Source organism: Penicillium malachiteum, assembly GCF_028827825.1.
Source record: "Penicillium malachiteum strain IBT 17515 chromosome Unknown utg000003l:1.0-4950554.0:1.0-4952489.0, whole genome shotgun sequence".
In the NCBI taxonomy this organism is placed as follows: domain Eukaryota; kingdom Fungi; phylum Ascomycota; class Eurotiomycetes; order Eurotiales; family Aspergillaceae; genus Penicillium; species Penicillium malachiteum.
In genome coordinates, this window is record NW_026643096.1 from 3,992,299 (window position 1) to 4,014,937 (window position 22,639).

General features: G+C 48.8%; 7 protein-coding genes across 7 annotated transcripts; 3 read left to right on the forward strand and 4 right to left on the reverse strand.

The window, feature by feature from the left end:
• Nucleotides 1–370: 370 nt before the first annotated feature.
• Nucleotides 371–3,325, reverse strand: orlA (putative alpha,alpha-trehalose-phosphate synthase subunit Tps2; the record flags this gene model as incomplete). The annotated part of the gene is made up of 4 exons (XM_057091249.1): nt 371–519; nt 579–2,832; nt 2,899–3,014; nt 3,064–3,325. 4 exons carry the CDS (start codon nt 3,323–3,325, stop codon nt 371–373), a joined length of 2,781 nt encoding a protein of 926 aa, XP_056945990.1.
• An 818-nt stretch (nt 3,326–4,143) lies between these two features.
• On the forward strand, nt 4,144–5,640 carry N7483_007813 (uncharacterized protein; the record flags this gene model as incomplete). Its single annotated transcript, XM_057091250.1, has 1 exon — nt 4,144–5,640. The coding sequence occupies one exon, from the start codon at nt 4,144–4,146 to the stop codon at nt 5,638–5,640; it is 1,497 nt and encodes a 498-aa protein (XP_056945991.1).
• A 620-nt stretch (nt 5,641–6,260) lies between these two features.
• pld3 (phospholipase D) lies at nt 6,261–11,734 on the reverse strand (the record flags this gene model as incomplete). The annotated part of the gene is made up of 3 exons (XM_057091251.1): nt 6,261–6,267; nt 6,325–6,393; nt 6,447–11,734. The coding sequence occupies 3 exons, from the start codon at nt 11,732–11,734 to the stop codon at nt 6,261–6,263; spliced, it is 5,364 nt and encodes a 1,787-aa protein (XP_056945992.1).
• An 886-nt stretch (nt 11,735–12,620) lies between these two features.
• On the forward strand, nt 12,621–13,775 carry N7483_007815 (uncharacterized protein; the record flags this gene model as incomplete). Its single annotated transcript, XM_057091252.1, has 1 exon — nt 12,621–13,775. The coding sequence occupies one exon, from the start codon at nt 12,621–12,623 to the stop codon at nt 13,773–13,775; it is 1,155 nt and encodes a 384-aa protein (XP_056945993.1).
• A 563-nt stretch (nt 13,776–14,338) lies between these two features.
• N7483_007816 (60S ribosomal protein uL15) lies at nt 14,339–15,163 on the reverse strand (the record flags this gene model as incomplete). The annotated part of the gene is made up of 3 exons (XM_057091253.1): nt 14,339–14,557; nt 14,780–14,978; nt 15,132–15,163. The coding sequence occupies 3 exons, from the start codon at nt 15,161–15,163 to the stop codon at nt 14,339–14,341; spliced, it is 450 nt and encodes a 149-aa protein (XP_056945994.1).
• A 427-nt stretch (nt 15,164–15,590) lies between these two features.
• On the reverse strand, nt 15,591–18,641 carry chl1 (DNA helicase; the record flags this gene model as incomplete). The annotated part of the gene is made up of 7 exons (XM_057091254.1): nt 15,591–16,289; nt 16,344–16,514; nt 16,573–17,235; nt 17,292–17,933; nt 18,012–18,175; nt 18,230–18,320; nt 18,447–18,641. 7 exons carry the CDS (start codon nt 18,639–18,641, stop codon nt 15,591–15,593), a joined length of 2,625 nt encoding a protein of 874 aa, XP_056945995.1.
• A 786-nt stretch (nt 18,642–19,427) lies between these two features.
• On the forward strand, nt 19,428–22,068 carry N7483_007818 (uncharacterized protein; the record flags this gene model as incomplete). The annotated part of the gene is made up of 5 exons (XM_057091255.1): nt 19,428–19,537; nt 19,638–20,382; nt 20,455–20,574; nt 20,670–22,004; nt 22,057–22,068. The coding sequence occupies 5 exons, from the start codon at nt 19,428–19,430 to the stop codon at nt 22,066–22,068; spliced, it is 2,322 nt and encodes a 773-aa protein (XP_056945996.1).
• Nucleotides 22,069–22,639: the final 571 nt, after the last annotated feature.

A 22,639-nucleotide genomic window follows, 5' to 3' on the forward strand; every position in this document is an offset into this window, starting at 1 on the left:
CTCTCTAACATATGAACAATTCAAGGACTCACGTATCTATGACAGAATTATAACAGAGTAAAAAAAGAAGAAGAAGATTAAATCAAAGCAAGTACCGCTGATGTCATACACAAAGCGCCAGCAACACTCCAAGCAAAAAAGGAGATAATTTCAAATGGGGGGAAACGAGGACGCAGAACGAATAAGATCCTCCCAGGTCATTAAAAGAAGAGCAAAAAAAACTGCATTTGAAACAAGTTCGAGTATCGGCCATGGAAATCATATGCAAAGGATGCCAGTCAAGGAAGCCTTCCGGTACTGTGGCGAAGGCTGAGGGTAAGTTGAAGATCCAAGAGTAATCTTATAACTTAAATAATCTTGGCTGGGATTGCTATGTATTAAGCATCTGAATTGTGTTGATAACATCAGCTGGCTCTAACAAGTGCCAGCTAGCATCGGTTTGCTTCGAACTGGCACCCACTGTCACCGAGTAGACGTGGTCCTGAGGCAAGTCGAATTTCTGAAGAGCACGGAACATGTCTAAAAGAGGGTGAGTTAGCGCGGATTTAGTTGGATATCATTTCAGAACAGTCTCATACCTTCGTCTGTGAAATCATCTCCCAAGCACAGGATGAATTCAGGGGCCTTGCCTGGCTCGGTGCCATACTCATTCACTAACCGTGTAGCAATGAATCCCTTGTTGACAAATGTGGGTCGAACCTCGAGGTTAGCTTTACCAGCCATAACCTCAACATCCCACTTCTTCGCAACGGTCTCCTCGAGAGTCTTGCGACACTCCTGAGCTTGGAATTTGCCATACTCCGGATCCGAACGGCGGTAGTGCCAAGTCAAGGCCACCCTCTTACGCTCAATGAATGAGCCTCCAGTTCGTTCTGTGTAATGTTGGAAAACATCGAAAACCTCTTTCTGCCATTCCTTGATATCGGGATGATCAGCCAAGTTTTGCCAGTCATCTGAACCAGGCTGACGAATGAAACAGCCATGTTCGGCACTAAGACCCAATTCGGGGATATGGCCCATCCATTCATCCAAGAATGCCTCGTCTCGGCCACTAATGATCCAAACCGCATTTCGTGGGTCTGCAGACAGGGTTTTGAGGGTGCGCAGAACACGATCTGACGGGATGGCAGCTTGTGGGTCTTTTACAATGGGTGTCAATGTGCCATCATAGTCAAACATGAACAAGCGCTTCCGGGCCTTGCGGTATTGCTTGACCAGTTTAGCACGGTCAAGAGCAGGCGTAGCCACAGATTGATCAAAGGAGGAGAGGTTGGTCAGCAACCGGTGGAGGAATTGTCGCGACCATGCTCCCACGGTATTGGTGGCAACATGCTGGTACAGCTTGAGGTGCTGCTCCCGTTTTTGTGTATTGGGCATTTTGAGAGCCTCATCAATTGCACCAGCCACGCCCACTAGGTCCCATGGGTTGATATGAATCGCACTGGGGAGAGTACCTGCTGTACCGGAGAACTCGGAGAGAATAAGAGGACTGTGGTTAGTCTGCTGGCAGACAATGTATTCCAGACTTGTGGTGTTCATTCCATCTCGAACAGTAGTAATAAGACCCACGTCGGCAACCCGTAGCAATGCAAAGTATTCGCGCTGCGACAAGTACTGCGGGTAATACTGGACAGGTGAAAAGCTCAATGAGCCAAAGCGGCCATTGATAGTCGATACCAGACCCGAGATCTGTCCGGCGATTTTATTCTCTGGGTCTTCTTTCTCCTCTTCCACGCTGGTCGGACTTGTCACTTGGATTAGTACAACCTTATCCCGCCATTTGGGGTATCGCTCCAAGAAGATCTCAAAGGCCTGGAGTTTCTGGGCCACACCGCGCACACTGTCCAAACGGTCTCGGCCAACAATAATCTTGCATCCGGCATAGAGTTTGCGTATGCCGGCAACCGTCTTCTCGATATCCGGGGCTCCAAATGCAGCCTTTTGGATAGAGTGGGCGTCAATGCCGATTGGAAATACGTCCACAGCGACATGCGCCCCGTATGCATCCACTCCAGCCGAATTGGAGTCAAATCCCAAAACACGTGTGCAGCAGGAGGAGAAGTGCCGAGAGTATGAAAAGGTCTGGAATCCAATCATATTCGCACCAAGAACACCGGTCAATACCTCCTTGCGTTTCGCCAGACATCTCACGAATTCGCTGCTAGGGAAGGGGGAATGAAGGAAGAACCCAATGTAAATATCGGGAATACGTTGTCGAAGAAGACTGGGCAAAAGGAAAAGGTGGTAATCATGGATCCATACCACATCTCCCTCTTGATAGTCCTTCACAATGCGATCGGCAAACAACTGATTCAATCGAGTGTAGTCTGCCCACCACTTTCGCTCAGAGCGGCCATCCGTGGGACCGTGCTGTTTATAGTGCAAAAGAGGGTAGAGCTCTCTCTCTGCATATCGACGCCACCGGCCTTGGTCTTTAAGAAGGATTGAGTCTTCGGGCTCCTCTGATGGGTCCGACAGCCACACCGGCAAGATTCGGCCATATCTTCCCGAAGCCAACTGATTATCAAGTTTCTCTCTATCTTCCCGTCCAATGCTGATTCCATCTACCAGAGGGTGCGATGTAGGTTGTTGAGCCGCATTGACCGGCACGGGTGCTGCAGCTTTGTTGATTGAGTGGGATTGATTGTTCGGTCCAGGCGGTAATTTACCTGCGGTGTTGGCAGGGATCGGTTGCAACGGCGCCTTGGCATCTATTATGGGTTCAACTTCTCCAGTCCATCCTACAAGTGTATGTGACCAAGGGGTTTCATCTGAGGCTAATTGGGCGAAGGAGTCGAAAAGGGCCGATGTTCCAGAGCGAGGTTTTAATGTCTATAGGAGCCCCAGTCAGCTTCATCATTCTTCAATAATAATCCCATTCCACACGTGTGCACATACCCAATCTGAGTCTGCTTTGTGATGAAGCTTGTATGGAATACAGAAAGCAGCACTTATCAACCGACCACTCAGCTTCAATCCAGGATGTTGTGTTCTCGGATCAACATCCGGTAAAACTGGGGATGACTCTCCCACTGAGACTTAAGCGCCGCAACAAGTCCTGACCAGCTGAATTCCGTCTTTGCGGCTCTTCCGGGGCTGAGAGATCCGATGGATAGAGTCCCTGGGTGCTTGCTCCCGGGATGCTAGCAAAATAAGAGGGTGGTGCATCGCTGTCCACTGGATGCTGCTTATCGGTGTCCAAACTCGGGGTTGCATTGGCGGCATTGGCATAGGCATCCTCCTTCAGTGCCTTCAATCCCGGACCCACGAGTACAGGGTCCGGCTGCCCATCTGGCACTCGCGTGGGGCTCTCCGAATCAGACATGAAAAAAAGGGATAGGATCTGGAATGAGACTGAAGAGCGCACTATCTAGGGCCGCAATGAACTATCAAGGTATCAGTACTCATGCAATTGTCAAGTTCCGGAACTCCTCTAAGCGGGGGTCGCTGTGACGTCGGATGTATCCAAGTTCGAAGAGGGTTTCCAATAAATGGGAAAAGACGGTATTACCTTAACACGGCAGTGAAAAAGAGAATCAGCATGAATCCATCACTCAATAAAAGAAATAACTAGGATAGTAGAGAGAGGGGGGGGAAGTAGATAAAGTTGGAGGGGCAAGCGGTGTAAGACGAAAGCCGAATCAGGCACCGAGTGGAGTTGGCCCAGACCAAATAGTCCGGAGATAGCATGTAGGAATGTGTAGTAACAGTATTTATATCTACTAAAGTACGAAGTATAGTAATCAATGATATGCATATACATAGGTGGTATTTAATTTATCCGTTACTAGTATATTTATTTTAGTTTTTAAGGCTTTTTCAGTTGGGCAGGAAATCCAAGGTTTCATCTGACGTGAATGTATATAATCAGAGTGAACACTACTAGTATACTACTACATTTACTACTAGTAGATCAACACTGATTGATTCCTAGGTTATACAGGATTTAATATTCACATATACACTATCAGAAAATAATTACATTCAATTATAATATCATTAATAGCTCAAGTTATTATAATTATATACGGTTTGCGCCCAACACTGGCATGACACATGCATATTATTGCCTCAGGCAAACACCCCTGCTCTTAACACTCTCTCGGTTGGAGATTCCTTCTCTCCTCTTAAGCCCGCAGCACTATGCGGTTGTCCGGCATCCAATCCACTCGCCTTTCTCACCATGTGCCTAGACGATTGCCTATTCCATCTCAAGATGCAGATGTCATCCCTAATAGTCTCCGAAAAACCCTAGAGGCGCACCGTTCCTCTAATCGGGCCCGCCTGATCCGCAAAGTATATCCGCGTACACAGGCCGCCGGTCTTTTTCGTCCTTGGATCCCTCCAGAAAATCGCGCAGGCTATCGTCCACCAGAACCTTCAAGCCACACTGCAGAACACTCGGAACCTTCGAAGAAGCCTATCGGGAAAAGACGTAGACGGCAGAGCTCCGCAAAATCCCTATCACCAGGTGACTCGATAATCGCCATCCGAGGTGCAGATCACCATATACCGGAACAGTCTCCGTGGGCTGATCTCCTGCATTCAAGTCAGGGCACCGGGGATGCCTCTACACATTTAGATGCAGAGATCCGAGCTCTGCATCACTATCTTGTTCCGAGTTCGCGTGAACAGAGTCGCATAACTCAGCTTACAGAAGAGATCAACTCTCTACTGGCCTATGTCGCTCCGCATACACCACGAACCATCGGGTCCCATTACACAGGTCTAGCGCTGGCGCATTCAGATCTGAATTTCCTCTTTCCCTTCGAAGACATCCTGCGGCCCCGAGACTCTCCACGCGGTCCAAGTGCCACTCGTCCACAGATCCGAGATGCTCATACAAACCTCCTCCGAGATGTCGAATCTACCTTGAAGAATACTATCGCCTTTTCCGATCAGCTCAAATGGATCGGAAAGGGTAAAACTGCTCTCGAAGCTTGTCATAAACCTACCGGTCTGATACTCCGTTTTCACTGCGGAGAGTCGGTCCCTGCTCTCGCAGAATTCATCAAAGACTCCTCACTCGAGTACCCTGCCCTGAAACCACTGTATACTAGCGCACGCACATTGCTAGAATCTCGTGGTCTCTTCGGTCCCACTCAAGGAAATATCAGTTCCGAGGCTCTAGCAATCTTGGTTATCGCGTTCCTGAAATCGAGTCATGGTCGCTTTCCAGGCTCCTATCGTCTTGGTGATCAGTTCATGGACCTTTTACGATTTTACGCTACGGATATTAATCTGACGTCTGCTGGTGTCGCTGTTCATCCGCTAAGCTTCTTTGGTCCTGATGTTATGCGCGCTTCGATGGATGGTGATGATACCGAGTCCGCTGCTCGTCGTGGTCAGAAATCCCTTCTAGGTGCGAAGCGCAATGCTGCTTTGAAGGGAAATTTACCTGCGGATCGGAGATTGTGTATTCAGGATCCGACGCATTTTATGAATGATCTTGGTCGCGGATGTACTCGTACACCTGAGCTACAAAGTGCCTTGAAAATAGCACATGAGCAGCTCAGACAGGCGTGCGATGTGTGGGAGGGAGGAGAAAATCGGACCTCGATTTTGAAAACTGCTCTTCGAGCGAACTTTGATGGATTGGAGAAAGTTCGAGAGCGGGTCTTGGCCTCAGCTTGGATTTGAGCTCAGAGCTACCTACTCAACTATGTTTGTAATAATTAGCACCGATATGGTGATGACATGATACCCTGTACATATATTCCAAGTTCTAGCACCACGCTTCGCGCGGTGCTATATGTAGCCAGAAAATTGGAAAATTATATACCTGGCTATGAAGCTCTGTTAACAAAATCATGATGGACTCGGACGCCCTATATCACGAAAAGATCAACTGCCCAGGTGGAATAATGCTGGGCGGTCAAAAAACCTCCAGTACCCAGGTATGTAGTAGGTAGTAAAGGAAGTCTAGTCTATATAGTGAAAGATAAATTTGCACATGTACCCCAGTATAGTATAGTCACGGTAGTTCAAGGGACAGGGATCATGGATTCAGGGATCTCTTCTCTGGAGAATCGTGATCTCGAATGATTGAATTATTCTATCTAGTGTTGGCTTGCATTATTAGGCCAAAAATAACTTGGTTGCTAACCTGTAGCAAACATCTAAGAGAACTTGCGCTTGTAGAGAGGAAATACCATACTGCAATCGCAGTGCTCGAACAAAATATGGACGAGAATGCAAAGGTGAAAATATTACTGGACTGCAGTAAAAAAGAGACGACCCAGCGCTTTGAGTGACCGAAATTAGTTGCTGTGAAAGAGTCAGTTATGAGATCCAAATGTATAGCAAAGATAGAGAGGAACTTACTAAATTTCCAAGGGCGAAATCTGATCCAAGGCGTATAGCCAATTTCCGCCTTGTTCCTCCTTCTCAAGCCTGTAGATTCGTTAACACAAGTCTCTCTCATTGAGTAAATAAGTAATTCATACCAGTCATATGGCCAAAGAATGAGATGACCTTGAACCCGGTTGAGAAGGTCCTCCGCACGGGATTTGTCCATCACTTCATCTGCAGCATGGAATTCACGCTTAGAACCACTGGCGGTCGCTCTGCGTCCGCGCTTCTTGGAGTGAGATGCATTGAGATTGACTGCCTCGGAGTAGTCGACATGTGCCGAGTTCGAACGGGGCTTCTCGTGGTCCTCTCCAGCTGTGGGGTTGTCGCCACCCTGTCCATTATGTACAGTACTCAACAGGTGCGGGTCAGAAGCGGTCTTCAGACGATTCTTCTCGTCATAGGGAGAGAAGTTCTCTTTTTGTGCGAGGTCTGAGTGAGGCTGTTCACTATCTGCAGTCCGGAGCGCGGCCTTCTCATCAATTGTCTGAGGATTAGGTACTTCAGTCTTAGGGCTGACAAGCGGCGTCGGTGAGTTAACACCGGTCTGTCGCTGCGCAGAGGAATTCGCTGGCTTGTTGGGTTGCTGGCTTTGCATCTCCGCGAAACGCTCACCGTAAGCAGCGTATTCCTTGTATTCTTTCCAACTCTTGACCTCGTTATCCGGCATGCACCGGAATACAGATCGGTAAATCTTTGTGTTCTTTTCTGCAACAGCCTGCCAGGTATCCAGATAGAACCCGTCATTTACGGGATCCTTCATGCAGTCCTTGTCAATAAAAATTTGGTTCAGATCTGGGATGGATGGGTGGCCGTATCGCGGACTGTCATGGCTTTCTTTGGTCACATTCAAACCAGCAGCTCCGGATTCCGACTCTCGACTCGATGATTCAGCAGAGACGCCATGGCCGTAGGTCGACGTATCCGGGCTATTCTTGGTCTCCGGGTCGCGAGAAGCTTCCTCACAAGACGCGTGCTTTATATCCTTGCGGGTTGACTTGGACCGAGATGGCTTGGGTTGCTGAATAGTGCCTCTGCCCTCAGGTAGAAGAGGGGACAAAAGAGACTCTCTTCCTGCCGGTGAAACCTGTGAATCACGACCAACTCCGCGACCTGCCCGCTCTGCGGCTATCAAGTTGTCCGGGCCTTCACCGTCCACATCCTTGCGATGTTCAGGGTTGTCTGTGACACGAGGATCAGCAGTCAACCTGCGGTTGCTCTTGAGATTGGGGTTATTGCCCTGTTCCCAATCAACATCATGGTTGAAGCTGTGCATGTCTTCGGAACGAGACAAGAACTCGTCTTGTACGCGATGTCGGCGTTCCATCATCTCCCGCTCATCTTGTCGCTCGATGACAGATGCCTCTGATTCGCGCTGCTGTCTTTCGTCGGCAGGTGTACCCTCTTCAACATCCTGGATCTTCCGCAGCTCTTCCTCAGTATCAAAGTCATGCTCCATAAGCTCGTCAACGTCAATTCCAAGATGCTCACGCATCAATCGCATGCGAAGAGTGTGCGGGAACCTTCCAACGAGATAAGGCTTGCCGTTCATGGTGGATGTGATCATATCAGTATCTCGTACCACGGCTGCGACCTCGGAATCACGCGAACCAAGCATAGAACGTTCGTTGATGTTGGCTGAGCCAATGATAGCAGCCCGATCATCAACGACCATACACTTGGCATGGATGTACAGCTGTTCGGTGACCAATTGCTTCTGTGGTCCGATCTTACCCCAGGTTCGTAAGCTGAAGAATTGAATGTAATCTTCAGGGTCGATACCCAGCGCTCGCAGACGACCAAATATGGATGTCTCACCGCGGCAAATACTGCGGTATTGGCATTGCATGATCAGACGCACGCTAGTTCCTCCCTCGCTATCCACGGTGTTCTGGAAGCCTGGCATCAGTGGAATAACGATAACCGCGCGCCATGCCTCGTTGTTCTTTGCTGCACGCACAATTCGCTCCACCAAAGAATCACCGATCAAGTTCTCAATCTTTCGACCGTCAATCTCACAGGTGCTAATGAAGAATTGGTTTTCAATGTAAACAAAGTGCTCCGACTCTTCAATGAGCTTGACGTAGGCATTCATAATACTGTGCTCGGTGACATCTGGAGTACCAGTGGACCACATGCTGCTAGATCGCAAGATTTGTACCTCACACGTTCCATCCAAGCCCAGAGCCTCCAGATCAGCAGGGTTGAAATCGGGAGGAGGCAGAAGGAATGGAGTTGGGCGAGTAGGCTTCCGCTGGCGAAGAATGTAGTTCCATCGCTGAACGAAATGGCGGGTAAGATCACGAGCGGGTTGGCCAACAACATGCATGGAGATATCGTGCCAAGGCATGCGCGGGACAACGTTTCGATCGTACATTTCCTCATAAGGCTTATCCAGGTCATAGAAATCTTGGATTCGGGGATTGGAGTAGTCCTTTCCAGGCCACAGTTGACAGTTGTCAGCATCTTTTTGCATATCGCCAGTCTCAAACCCGGTAGGCTTGTCATCGGTCAATTTGTGTTGAGGTGTATCCCAACGTCCAAAGCACAAATCGATACCTCCAACAAAAGCGATCGTGTGGTCAATAAGACAGAGCTTCTCATGATGGGCCCAGAAGAAAGTATTTTGACGGAACTGGTTCGGCGATCTTTGAACAAAGACGTTGGGGTGCAGCTCAAGGAGGGAGAACTTGGAGTATTCAGAGTCAATGGGAATGGCAGAGTTGATGTTGCGGTACATTATGACGAATATTTTTACACCTTCGCGGGCCTTTTTCTGCAGGAGACGATCCAGTCGCCACTTTTGACTAATAGCAGCTGGTCGTCGCATGTAGAGTTCTGGACTTAGCCACCAGTCGTGAATGTAGATCACATCCTTGGCCTGGTTGATTGCTCTCGAGACAACCCACATGTGGTCGCGTGCATCAACTAACCATTGTGCAAAACATTTCTGCCGCACTGGAGCGAAACTATCGAATCTGTTCGGGCGCATCCATGGTGTATTTTGGGCCATGAATCTGATCGAATCCTCGAATTGCTGGAGCATGCGCTCGTTACGGGCAAGCAGCTTCAGCTTACGTTCGGAATTTTCAAGGCGAAGCGTATGGTGCTGAGGATGTCTAGCGGACTGCTTTGCGGACTTTGCCAAGTCCTTTGCCTTCTGATTGCGGAGGCTCATCTTTTGGGTTTGGATCTTGAAATAAGGGTCGACAAGGAAGACGTCGTAGATATTCATCTCCTCGGGTGAATCCACGCAAACCACGTAGCTGTGTCGAACGAGGAACCACTTAGGCCAGTGTCGCTTTTTGATGAGAGATGGATTCAGGGCTCTTCGGAAATCCAACCCCTTTGATGACTGAATGATTAAGAACCCTTCTTTACCGTGGTAACTTCCCTCTGCAGCAAGGCGAACGCCAAGCGCGGACAGCTCCAGGAACTTACACAGACGATTGCTATCAGCCCGAAAGATCAAGAAACGGATCATCTTCTGCAGGTACATTTCAAGCTTTTTTCGTTGCCGCTCTGGGTAGCTCTCCCTTTTGGCACCGGTAGTTCCTTCGTAAGTAGACGAAGGGCCTGCAGCAGGTTCTCCTTCGGCGTTTGTCAGACTGGACTTTCGACGAGTGAGAGCACCAGATGGACGGCGTTGATGTTGCTGGTTTTGCTTTTTCTTCTTCCCTTGCCTTTCTGTCCCACTCATTGCCTCTGGTCCAGTCTCATATCCACCATCTTCATCTTCATCCTCAAACTCGCTTTCCAGTCCCCGAACACCGCGCAGGTACGGGAATGCACTCCTGGGGAAACGAGGAAGACTAGGGCTATTCTCGCTCGTTCGCAGCTGAATATACTTTTGAGTTCCAAGATGGAGCTTGTATTTCAAATGCAAGTTTGCGAAGTCCCTCAATGTACGGAAAATAATCCACTTCATTCGCGTCATACCACTGCCATACTCCAGCTCAATGCGGAAGATCAAGTGGCGATCACTAGAGTGTGTATCAATCCGGCTATCTGTCACGCGCACTTTAAGCTGTTCCAAGAGAATCGGGATGCGTTTGCTTCCATGTTCATCTCGTTGGAAGAAACTGGCCAAAATGAGCGCAGCTGGCACGGCGGAGGCTAACTCGGCAAGAAGCTCTGCTGATTTCTTGTTGTCTACCGTGTTATCAACCTTGCGCCGCTGGCCAATGAGTTTGAAGCCTGCTTTAATCTGCTTCCATCTTTGTGCACCGGCACTTGTGCCGCGCTCGCCACGATGGCGTCTCCATGTAGCTGCGAGGCTCTCAGGATTGTCGGAGGGACCAGCAAGACCAGTGAGTCGTCTGAGGTGACTTGGTCGTTGTTCATCGGCGTTTTCTTCTGGTTGTCTTCCAATGTATGACATCCCACGGGTGGCACCCCAAGCACTCCGTTTCCGACGATTGAGTCTCTCACGACCTTCATCCTCCGATACTCCTTCTCGTAGCTGAGGGGTGAAGTCTGTAGTGCTGGCTCTTCTGGGGAAGATATTTTGACGGTAATTCTCGAATGGCGCAAAAGATGACGAAAAGTGGAATGAAGGTCGACGGCCAGTTTTGGGCGTTGTGGGTGCAGTCCGACTACCAGAGTCCTCTTCCTGGGCGCGCGGACGACGTAGGATTTTCTTCTTCTTGGGACGGTCTGACTGCTCTGCACCACTCTCCTCCGCATCTGCGTCAATGTCACTCCCTTCTTCTGTTAATGGCTCTGGGAAGCGGAATTCGCCTCGCTCGGAGCCGGGCGTTCCTAGATCCGAGTGGGCTGGTCGGAACTCTGGAAGTGCTCCTCCGCTAGCTGAACGCGAGTGGGATGTAAATGATGACTTGAGCTTGGTGATGAATGACCTTCCTCTCGCCGTTTGTTCTCCCTCGTCGCCATATAGAGATGTGGGTCTGGATTGAGGCCGGGATTGCGGTACTTCTGTGTTCTCGTTATCGGTATCACGGAATTGAACGCTAGGGGCCCGGGAGGACGGAGACATCCCAGTGGCGGGTGTTTGTGACTTCTGACGGCTCGAAGAGGGTGCATTGTCGTCATTGGACTTATTTGGTGGCCGAGTGCTCAGGGATGGTTTCTCCTTGGGTGAACCGTGCTGGGACGATGCATGACGGAAGCTCTCCTTGCTCTGAGGAGTAGATTGGGTCTCCTGTAACAGTTGCTGATTGTCTATGCTTTGGTTCTCTTGAGACTTATCCGTTGTCTGACTCTGCTTGAATGAAGCGGGCCATTTAGTTTCGGTGGGTGAGGGGAAGGGTGATGCCAGCTTTGGTGCATTCGAGGTTGAGATTGGATCGAGCTTCTTAGTTTCCTCCATTTCAGAGGTACGGCTAGCCTCTCTCGCCGATGGACCCGGTACCAGGCTCGTCATGTTGCTATAATGAAGTTATCGTTAGCCTGCAGATTCGTGAGGACACGCGGTTCAAGCCGGGCTTTCCATACAATGCGGGATCAATTCAGATCCAGTCCTAATGAATCGAATCCTTTAGCTTTCATGCTAAGGAAGACGACCCAAGTCAACAGACAAACTTTCAAAAGTGGGAGAGTACAGCCCACGCGAGTGTTGACATTTAAAGGAGCATCAGTCGTCCAAATTAGTTAGCAACTGCGGTGGAGCTCCGACCCATCAGAATGTCTCCGACTGGAGAGGACCCGCCAAGCCAGCCAAGAAACGGGTGAGAAGTCACAAAGGGGGGAGAAGAGACCAAATGTCTATGAAGTATACAATATTGGATGAAGTAAACAAATATAGAGTAGCAGTTAAGATTGAAATAAGCTTGGAAGGAGACAATGTCACTTGTGTATATTTCCAAGATCTTGGAAGTGCGTTTGCATTAGTTTGCATTTTTCCTGATTAGGGATAATGTGGCCTGAGGTATAAATATATAGTCACGTGGACTATGAGTTTATAGATCATATGTTAAATGAACATTTGAACAGAAAAAAAAAAAAGCGCAAGTTCATTTTCAATAATTGATTGATCTATGGAGCTGGAGGGGTTATGCATTATGGAGTTCAGATCAATTCCCCTCTTAAGATTGAGAATATCATTGCGCTAGTGATGTTCCTAGGTGGAGTCGGCCCTCGGCTTCTTCGTCCATATACCCGAATCAACTTTGTATCTGTCACCCCGCGCCACATTAATTCTCGTTCAGTTCTAAACTCAACCAATTGATATTTGCTTTTATCATTGATACTGATTGAGACTGATCGCGTGTCGATTTGATCTACTACCAATCACCACATCCCCTAACAAAATGACTGATCCATTGAAGTCGCTGGATTCAGGTCGGCTAAAGCCAACCGCTGTGTCACGGCAGGTCCATGCAATTGCTGGAATTTCAGTCACGGTCTTCGGATTGGAAGAATTGAATGCACAGGCATCAGAGGTCGCTTGTCTCTGGTTACTTCATCCTCGTTTGGCTACTCAAGAGCGAATGACCGATATTGCTGCATCAACCATTAACGATTGGAACTCCAAAAACCAAGATACTCCTACAGCCAAGGGACTCATTGCTGTTTCTTTTGATCAGCGTAACCATGGTGCTCGAATGGCGGATCCGCTTGCCAACGAAGCTTGGAGACAAGGAAACCCGCGCCATGCTCAGGATATGTTCTCTATTTTCCGTAGGTTCTTGCCATGGACAGGTCCCGCATTCTACAGGATTATAGCTAATGAGATATATACTAATACAGAGGGAACCGCACGCGACACTTCCTTACTGATGGACTATCTTGCTGCCTTCGTCTTTCCTAATGGGGAGCATAAGATCACTGAGAACCTGGTGCTGGGTGTTTCATTGGGCGGCCATGCTGCGTGGAGCTGTCTATTCCACGAACCTCGCATATCGGCAGGTGTTGTGATTATCGGCTGCCCCGACTATCTAAATCTCATGGTTGATCGCGCACGATTGTCGAAATTACCCTCATGGACTAAGAGCAACCCACCAGGATCGGAGATCTTGGGCTCTGAGGCCCTGCCCGCTTCGTTCGTGGATGTCGTTAACAAGTATGATCCGGCAGGTCTCCTGCTCAGTCAGGTGAAGAGTGCACCTGGTCCATTGCGCGATGGCACAATTCCTCAACCTACGGACCAGGAACAGCAAGAGCTTCGACCTCTCCTATCACGATGCTTGGCAGGTAAGCGTATTTTGAATCTGTCTGGCGGTATCGACAAGCTTGTGCCCTATCACCGTGGAGAATCTTTTTTGCAATGGTTCAAGGGTGCCATCTCACCTAATGGTTGGTTTGGAGACGGCGCGATTACGTTTGAGGATATTATTGATGAATCGGCGGGTCATGAGGTCACACCGAAGATGGCTGATGAGGCTGTGAGATTCATTAGTGAAACGCTTGCGATCCGTGGGGACAATGGGGAGCGGAAGGGCTCGGTGCGGGAATCCAAGATCTAGACTTTGTAACGATACTGCCATGATGAAAATAGAAGCATCGAAATTATTTCGGTTAGAGTTAACTTCAAATCCATCAATAAAGATCTACGACTCAAGATCTACGAGGCTTCCTCAAGGCCAGTAGGTGATACAATGCCATCAGACAAACTCAACCATAGGCCATCGATTATCAAGTAGCATGCTGATTTTTCGGCACTTGGTAGAAGCTGGTCTGGAGACATTGCTCAACCCCAGTGGACATCTTGAGGCAGTCCAATCCATACACGTAATGAAACATATTCAGTTTGAAAAAAATCCTCCTTGTGGTATTTGTTCAACACAATGTGAAATCGTAAGGGCATTCGGAGGCCATGCTATGCTAATTGCATACACAAAACCCTTTTTCTTTTCAAACACCCAAGCCAACCATTTCGACTCGTGGCGCTCTTTTTTTTTCGAGTTCCGATCGTCCTCCTCATTTGCAGAAAGAACTTTGATCCTCCACTTTAAGACCGAATGCAGCTAGGGCTGCGATTGCCTCGATTCACCCGCCTTTCTCCATAAGAAAAAACCCGAATCAACGCTTATGCGACCAGCTCACAGACACCACCGGCCTCCTTGATCTTCTGCTCGGCGTCACGGCTGAAGTAACGGGCACGGACGACGACGGGGATCTGAGGGAGACGGCCCTTACCGAGGACCTTGGAGTAACCGAGGGGCAGGAGGTCAATGACGGGGGCGGTGTCGGTCTTCTGGCCGCTCACGTAGGCGTCACGCTGCTCGGCAGGGACAAGGGACCACAGCTGTATCGAGTAAAATTTTTCCAATTAGTCCGGTTGTTCTATATCGTAAAATCGAGCTTGAAGTCCCCTTTCTCAATATGGCATGGATTTCCCAGATTGTAGTGTTTCCTTCTCTTGCTGTCTGCTTTTCCCAATGCGCAGACAAAAATTTGCCATATCCTGCCACCTGAGGTTTCCTTCTCTGCTCATAGGGTCGAATTCGTTTTTCGATTGGTCACGTACCTTGTCGAGGTTGATGGTGGGCTTCCAGAACTGCTGCTTGGTCTTGTGGAAGTAACGCATACCGACCTTACCGAAGTAACCGGGGTGGTACTTGTCAATGTTGGTACGGTGGTGGTGTTGACCACCGGCCATACCGCGACCACCGGGGCTCTTGCGGTGCTTTCCGACACGACCGTAACCGGCGGACACATGACCGCGGCTGTAAAAAAGGAAGGTTAGTATCTCATGGTATTGTAGAGCGATTTGGTGAAGATTCATAGATATGCAGCGATGTCGAATTTGCGCAGATCACGGATCAAAGGAATCGGGAATGACGGGAAAACGAGATAACGATGACAGGAGGGCGACTCACTGCTTCCGGGTGTTCGAGAAACGAGTAGGCATCTTGTCGACCGGTTGGAGAAATTGGCGTTGAAGGGGGAAGGGTCGTGGATACCTCCGGCTCTGATGTTGAAATCCACGCTCGCGCCGGCTAGAGTGTGCGCTAGTACTTCGCTTGTCCCGTGATAGGGTCAAACCCTGACCTGGGGCTAGTGGGTCACGTGTAAATTGCCAAATCTTTGTTCACCGCTCTGTCCGCCTTATGTAACTACAAAGCGGTGAAGATCGGCATGATCATGAGGATGAACCTTGAAAGCCAAAATGAGCCTAATATACGGGGTACTCTTAAAAGGTTCCAAGGTTTACTTCAATCAACCTGAGGCAACATCTTCTTGGGCTCATATTCATACATATTAGGAAATTTTGAAAAATAAAAATAAAAAATAAAAAATAAAAATATTACTTTCTCTCATAATATCATACTCTCAATTCATGCCTTCTCCGCAAAAAATTTCGCCAATCGTTGCACAGTCTTCTGAACAGGCCGTTCAGCGGATGGAGTGACCAAGCTCCCTTGTATCCACCCTGGCAACTTAGCCCGAATTCGTGGTGTATCGTAGCGTCTATCAATCATAATAATAGCCGCATAGTCATTCACATGCCTGATAGCTCGTCCAATACACTGATTGACAGCTCGCATACATGAATTCTCATAGAAGTCTCGACCTGCGGCTGAGGCTTTGGCCTTTTTCTCGGCCTCAGACCCCGAGCCCTGCTTATAGGTCTTCTCTTCGATGTATTTGATCTTGGCTTGCCAGACTGCACTCCGGATGTTAGGGAATGGCAATCCAATGATAAGTACTCCTCGTCCGAGCCGGTCGGAGAAATTGATACCCTCGGACAATTTCCCACCAACTACTGAGAATAGCAAGGCTCCAGATCCGGATTCCACAGCTTCGGTATATTCCTGGAGTAATGCATCGGTTGATGTGGTTCCTTCGCGAGATTCGTAGAGAACTTTCTTTTTCTTTTCAATTAGCCCGAGGATGGTTTGCCCGTTGCCATTTGGGATTGGTTTCTGCCAAACACCCAGTACTTGTGCTAAGTAGTCGTAGCTTGGGAAAAATGCAACAACGCCATCTGGGATTATTTGACATAGTGTGGCTATTGTTCGACCGAAGTCTGTGATCTAATGCGATTATTAGGAGCCGTTTTGTCTATTTGAAAACAGGGGTGTACATACCATCTTCTCCGACCCTCGGGCCTCGTAGGTAAAGTCAAAATCAGAGCCCAGAATGCCTTTAGTAAGTGACTGTGCCACCAGGTTGGTATGCGGAATGACGTGACCATAACTAAAGGTACCAAGTCTTTCGGGGGTAACGTAGGAGAATAGATGGGTTGCGTAGTCAGACATCTTTTATAGATCTGTTAGTCGATCCCAATATGGATCAAGGTACTCTCATAAGACTCACCGGAGACATTGTTCCACCAGCCAGTATTACCGCACGGGCATCCTCTACAATTTCCCGAAAGTGGTTTGTAGGATCAAGAAGCATGTACTTCAATAGCACATCATCTTGCACCTTTTGATAGAACAGCCTTCCTTCTTCCGAGGGGTTCATAAGAGGAATGAGGAAGCTTTGGATGTGGAATAAGACCGGCATTGTCGCTTTGCTTTTTTGAGCTAGCTGAGCATTCTCTGATGACTCGGCATACCCATCCACCTTGCGGGCCAGCTTACTCTCTTGCAAGTATCGTGATAGCTTGTAGGGGTTGATTTGGTCCACTCCCTTGCCAGCCATGAGATCAGAGAACTGAACATTTCCTTCAAGGGCTCCTTTCTGCTGTGAAATTTTTCGAAGATGATCGGCGATGGAGTTAATCAGCCTGATCACTTGCGCCAAGTAGCTTCTGTTTTTACCCTTGAGTCTGTTTTTGAATTTTCGCGCGTAGATCGTTAACTGTGAGATGGAGGTTTGTAGTTGATGTAATGAGACCGTCACCGAGTGAATTCCTGCAATTGCATCCATGAGGTTGTGAGCCTCGTCGATAATCACCACATGATCCTTGACAGACAAGTTGAGAGCCTCACGGGCAGATCGTTGAAGGAGTAGCGGATAGGGAAGGGTCACAATCTGTGATATTTGTCAGTTGTATATTCTTCTTCTTTAGATGAGGGAGGGCACCAGACCTCGCTGTGTTTGATGACTGAGCGCGATGCATAGTATGGACATATGCCAATTTTCTCTCCTACTTTGCCAATATCTTCAATATCCTTCACTGTGGCAAGTGTGTGATCTCGGAATTGAAGCATCAAGGCCTCGTCATCTTTTGTAGGGAGAAAGGAACATTTCTTATCAGCCGCGAGACCCGATTGTTGTAGATCCAGACATCGTTCATTGATAGCTGTACTGTTCTCTAGAGCTCGTACTTTGGGGTTGATACAGAGATTCTTTCTCGATCCTAGCGACAGATGCTTGGTCCGCTCTTCCAATTGAGCCAGAGCGTCTTTGTCTTTGTCGTTCGCGTTTGGGTCATTGGGTATACTCGATGGAAAGGTCACCCGCTGTAGTTCTCCTGCGAACTGGCTCAATTGTGAATGTGTACGGGAGCAGTAGAAGATTTTGACTGAATCATTCTCTTCTTCTTCCTGTTTTTGCGTGGATAGCTTTTCTTTGAATCGCTCGAGTAAGGCTAGAGTGCTGGCTGACAATCCCTCGACTCCCCCAGAGTCAGTCTGTTTCTTCGATTCGTCTGTTTCACTGTCGTAGTCCTCAAGGACAAATTGCTCCTCGTCATCTGGCTTCTCTGTTGATTCTGTCTCTTCCACACGCTATAGGATATGTTGGAATATGTTCATATTTGATATTTAAGGGGAGAAATAGAAACCAAAAAAGGTTCATTCACATACCTGTCTTTTCCGTGGTCGCTCTTGATTTGCAGTCTGTCTGAGCTGATCTTCTTCTTGTTTGATCTTGGCTAGTCGGGCTTCAAATGTCTGTCTTTTTTCTGTAATGGCGCGCCGCGAGTCCCGCTTGGCAAACTCGACCATCCAGTCGGGTTCATCATCGTCACCTATAATGATATGAGAATATTGACAAGGATTGGACCAACCACAATATCACATACATGCTGCCTGATCCAATGTTTGTTGAAAAGCTTTCCGTTTATGATCCCTTAACCAAGTCAGGGAACCACAGATCAAGCTCAAGGATTTACCCTATGTCGATCATCAGTTTGTCTCTCCTTCATCCACCTGAATTAGGCTACAGGTCGGTGGGAGGCACGAAAGTGGCGCATGGTCCGATCCCTGACCCTAAGCTGATTTGCCGAGTGGAGCACGTACGGTACCTGGTGGTTTCAGGGTCAGCATACAGGAAGGTGAAAGGGGGGGGGATTCATGGGGAATGGCTTTATTACCAGTGGGGGACTCAAAGATGGCAACTTTTCCATCTTCTAAACAGCCATACAAGGCTTCCATAAACTGAAGTTGAATATCATAGGGGGTAAACGGGTGATGAAATTTCCGATCAGGCTCCATGATTGAGATTCTGGAAGAATGACGGAAGGGGATAAAAATAAATTCAGCGTTAAGTGGGACCCGTCAAAACGAGTCTCACTACTCCGTATACATCCATACATACTACCTAGGTACTAGGCTGTGTCAACTACCTCCCGAGGTCTACTATATGACTCTATTCTCTACTCTTTACCTAGGTAGTAGTATGTACAGTACTGAGTAGTACAATAAGGAATTACTGCAGGGACATATCAAGTGGGATATAGAAGAATGAGATCAGCCTATAATTAATCTTATAATAAATATTTTGAGAAAGAGAATGTGAGACCTTTTACTACTAGTACACTGTGGTAATTTTCTTCTAATACTATTAGTAGTATACTATTAGTAGTATAATGTATAGTGTATAGTGTATAGCCCTGTAGTAATAGTTCATCACTATTTATACATGGAGTATCCCTCCGAATGATATTACCCTTATTGAATACTGTTTAACATTAAATTGATCCTAGTCTTTTCCTTTTTCTCCTTTTCTATCTCTTCTCTCTTTTACGGAGTACACAATATTCCACTATTTCCACCACTAATCCTGAACGGCCTAAAATAAAAAGTGGGCTTGGTGGTTCACTTGTCTCCGCTTGGTTCCCCTCTTCTCTCGTGTATGGGAAATTTGGTCTTTCTCTTCTTAATCCACCCTCTTCCCCAATCTCAAGGGGAGAAAAAAAAAGTTCTCAAAGAGGTCATCTTCCCCTCTTCCGCGCGCCTCCGGCCGTGTTATTCCTTTTTCCAAATTACCAATTACCCGGGATGAACAGACCGCCACAGGGCCGTGGTCAGCCACGGCTGGGTGCGACTTGGTATCCAGGGGGCCAAGATGACTTCTACATGCCAGAGGTCATCTCCCCCCTCCCCCAAAGGTACGGTCGCGCATCGCGAAATTAACCTTCCTAATGTTCATCTTTATAAAATCTCATCCTGCAAGATGCCGCGGCTACGTGTGCTAATTCATCCCGTTAGGGTCATGCCTGAAGTCCCCGAAAACATGCAAGACAATATCGCGCAGATGGAATACGGCGCTCGCGATCCTCGCGACCCCCGCCGAGCCCAACAGCAGCCTCCGCCAGCTCAATACCGCTCCCAGTACCCCGAGCGCAGCTCCTCCGCAATGGGGGGTCAACCTCAACAACAGGCTCAGGCTTACGACCATGGTGCTTACGCGCAATCCGCAACCTATGACACTATGGATCACCCCAACTTCTCGCCTTTCCCCGTCCTGCGAAACCCGCCACCTAATGTCCCACCTACCGATGAACAGCGGGAAGTCAACTTGGAGCGCGCCCGCATGGCCGTTCTCTCCACCACCGACCCGGAGATGCAATTGGCTTGGGCTCAAGATGCTTTGACCTACGTGGAGGTCGCCGCGCAGAACGAGGCTCGTCTCTCAGTGATGCAGCCACCGCGACCCAGTACCCCTGAAGTGGAGCGTCGCTTGAAGACCGACGCAATGAATATCGTCACTTTCTTGGCGGAGCAACACCACCCGAAGGCCGAGTTCATCAAGGGTATGTGGATGGAGTTTGGCAAGTTCGGCTATCGGGTGGACCGAAAAGAAGCATTCCGATGCTACTCAAGAGCAGCGGAGAAGGGGTATGCGCGTGCTGAATACCGCATCGGAATGCAGTTTGAGAGCTCGGGAGAGCCCGAAAAAGCAATCAAGCATTACGAGCGGGGTGTTGCAAGGGCAGATTCCGCCTCATACTACGTATGTTCTGTCACAGCTTTGGAATTCCCCACCGATCTTACCCGATCTCGATCTAACGTACTTTTGATCTAGCGACTTGGAATGATGATTCTTCTTGGCCAGCATGGTCAACGTCAGGACTTTCAGCGAGGTCTGGAATACATTCGATTGGCGTCGCAATCATGCGACCAGAATGCGCCTCAAGGTGCTTATGTGAGTATTTCATTCTTTTTTTAATATATATATATATATATATTTTGTTCTGTTTGATGTCATACCTTGGCCTCGACAGTGCTAACCGTCTCCAGGTCTACGGTATGCTTCTAGCTCGAGAACTTCCTCAGGTCAGCGTACCCGAGTCATTTCTTCCTCTTGATCTCAATGTATCTCGAGTCAACATCGAGAAGGCTGCATACCATGGATTTGCCAAAGCTCAAGTGAAGATGGGCGCTTCATATGAATTGTGTCAGCTAGGTTGTGACTTTAACCCAGCTTTGTCACTGCATTACAACGCCCTGGCAGCACGACAAGGCGAGCCTGAGGCCGAGATGGCCATCAGTAAATGGTTCCTGTGTGGACACGAGGGAGTTTTTGAGAAGAATGACGAGCTCGCATTTACTTACGCCCAACGGGCTGCCCAGAGCGGTCTTCCCACCGCCGAATTCGCTCTTGGCTACTTCTACGAAGTTGGAATTTTTGTTCCTGTCGATATCAAAGAAGCCCGAAGCTGGTATGCTAAGGCTGCCAACAGTGGTAACAAGGATGCGTCCGGTCGAATCGACAGTATCTCTCGTTCCAAGACTCTTTCCAGGAAGGATCATGAAAAGGTTGCCATCTCACGTATCAAGTCCACTCGGTATGTGGCTCACCAACGGGGTAATTCTTTGGATCCTACCCCAGAAAATATCGAGATGCCCGACCCTTCACGAATCACTCTTTCCGACCAGCCTCCAGCTGCGGCTCCTTACCCTGATCGAGGTGCTCCTCGCCCTCGTCCATCGCCAGGTGGCAGCTACCAAATGCCTGATCCTCGGCCAAGCTCAGCATTTGGTGTCAATCCTAACCTGCGTACAAATGGACCGCCCGGTTACGCTGGAGGGCCTCCAGGTCCTAGCGTTCGGCATCCATCTTATGGCTCTGGACCTGCCCCCAGCCCAATGGGTTACCGCCAGCCCGGCCCAGGTACACCTGTCAGCGCTCCAGGAGGCCCAATGAGTCCACAGGGTAATATGATGAGTCCCAACGGCACACCTCGAGTCGATATCGGATATTCTGCACCAATTCCCCCGCCAGGGGACCGCAGACGTCCTCCACCTGCGCGACTTGATGGCATGCCTCCGGACCGAAAGCCGGTGCGCACCCCGGTCGGTGGTCATCCTGGACCTCTGCCATCGCCTCGTTCCGCAGCGTCTCCTCGCATGACCGGGTCTCCCTCCTCCGGCACCTTCCCTCCCCGTGCAGAGTCTCGTCAACCATCTCGGGGCTCAGCATCTTCTACTCCTCAGCCACCATCCAGTGCTTCCTCGGTCCAGAAACCCGCTGCTCCGCCGCAGCCCGCTAAGCCTGCCCAACCAGCACCAAGCAAGGGACCCAAGACCTTTGAGGAAATGGGTGTTCCCAGTGCCAAGAATGACAGTGATTGTGTATGTACCTCTACTATTTGTGATATTTATATGAAGCTAACCATTTTCTCAGTTGGTGATGTGATACCCCGAATGCCGTTCCCGACCTCATCCATGGATCTTGAATCGCGTTCATGCCCCCTGCATTCTCCTTTTTCCTATACTCTTTAATTTTGGATTCCCAACCCAAAAAAAGTCGCCGGTCGCCTTCCAGAAGGCGATACTCTCTTACCCTGATTCCGATTCAATTCCCACATACTTGCATTTACGCTCAGGATATCATGGTTGCCTGGGACCTTGGACATATGGTTGTTTGGCTGTTTTGATGTGTTTTTATCTCTAGATACGAAGCGTCATTCATTTACAAATTTACCCAACTGGATGTGTTCTGTCTGTTATAGGGGTAAGTGTAGCTATAGGTGTAGTTGTAGGTGTAGGTGTTGGCGAAGCCATATGTAATAAACTCCCCTCTCCCTCTTTACCACCATCCACCCATCACTTCTAGTGTCCTTTCATCTAGACCCTGCGTGTCCCAGATACAATATACCATTGCCATGGCTCCTCGCAAAAGCAAAAATGCTACAGACACAAAAATTGATGGTTAGCAGCTGCATGGTTCCTGGTAGTGGCAGTGAGCACTAACTTGGCCCAGATGC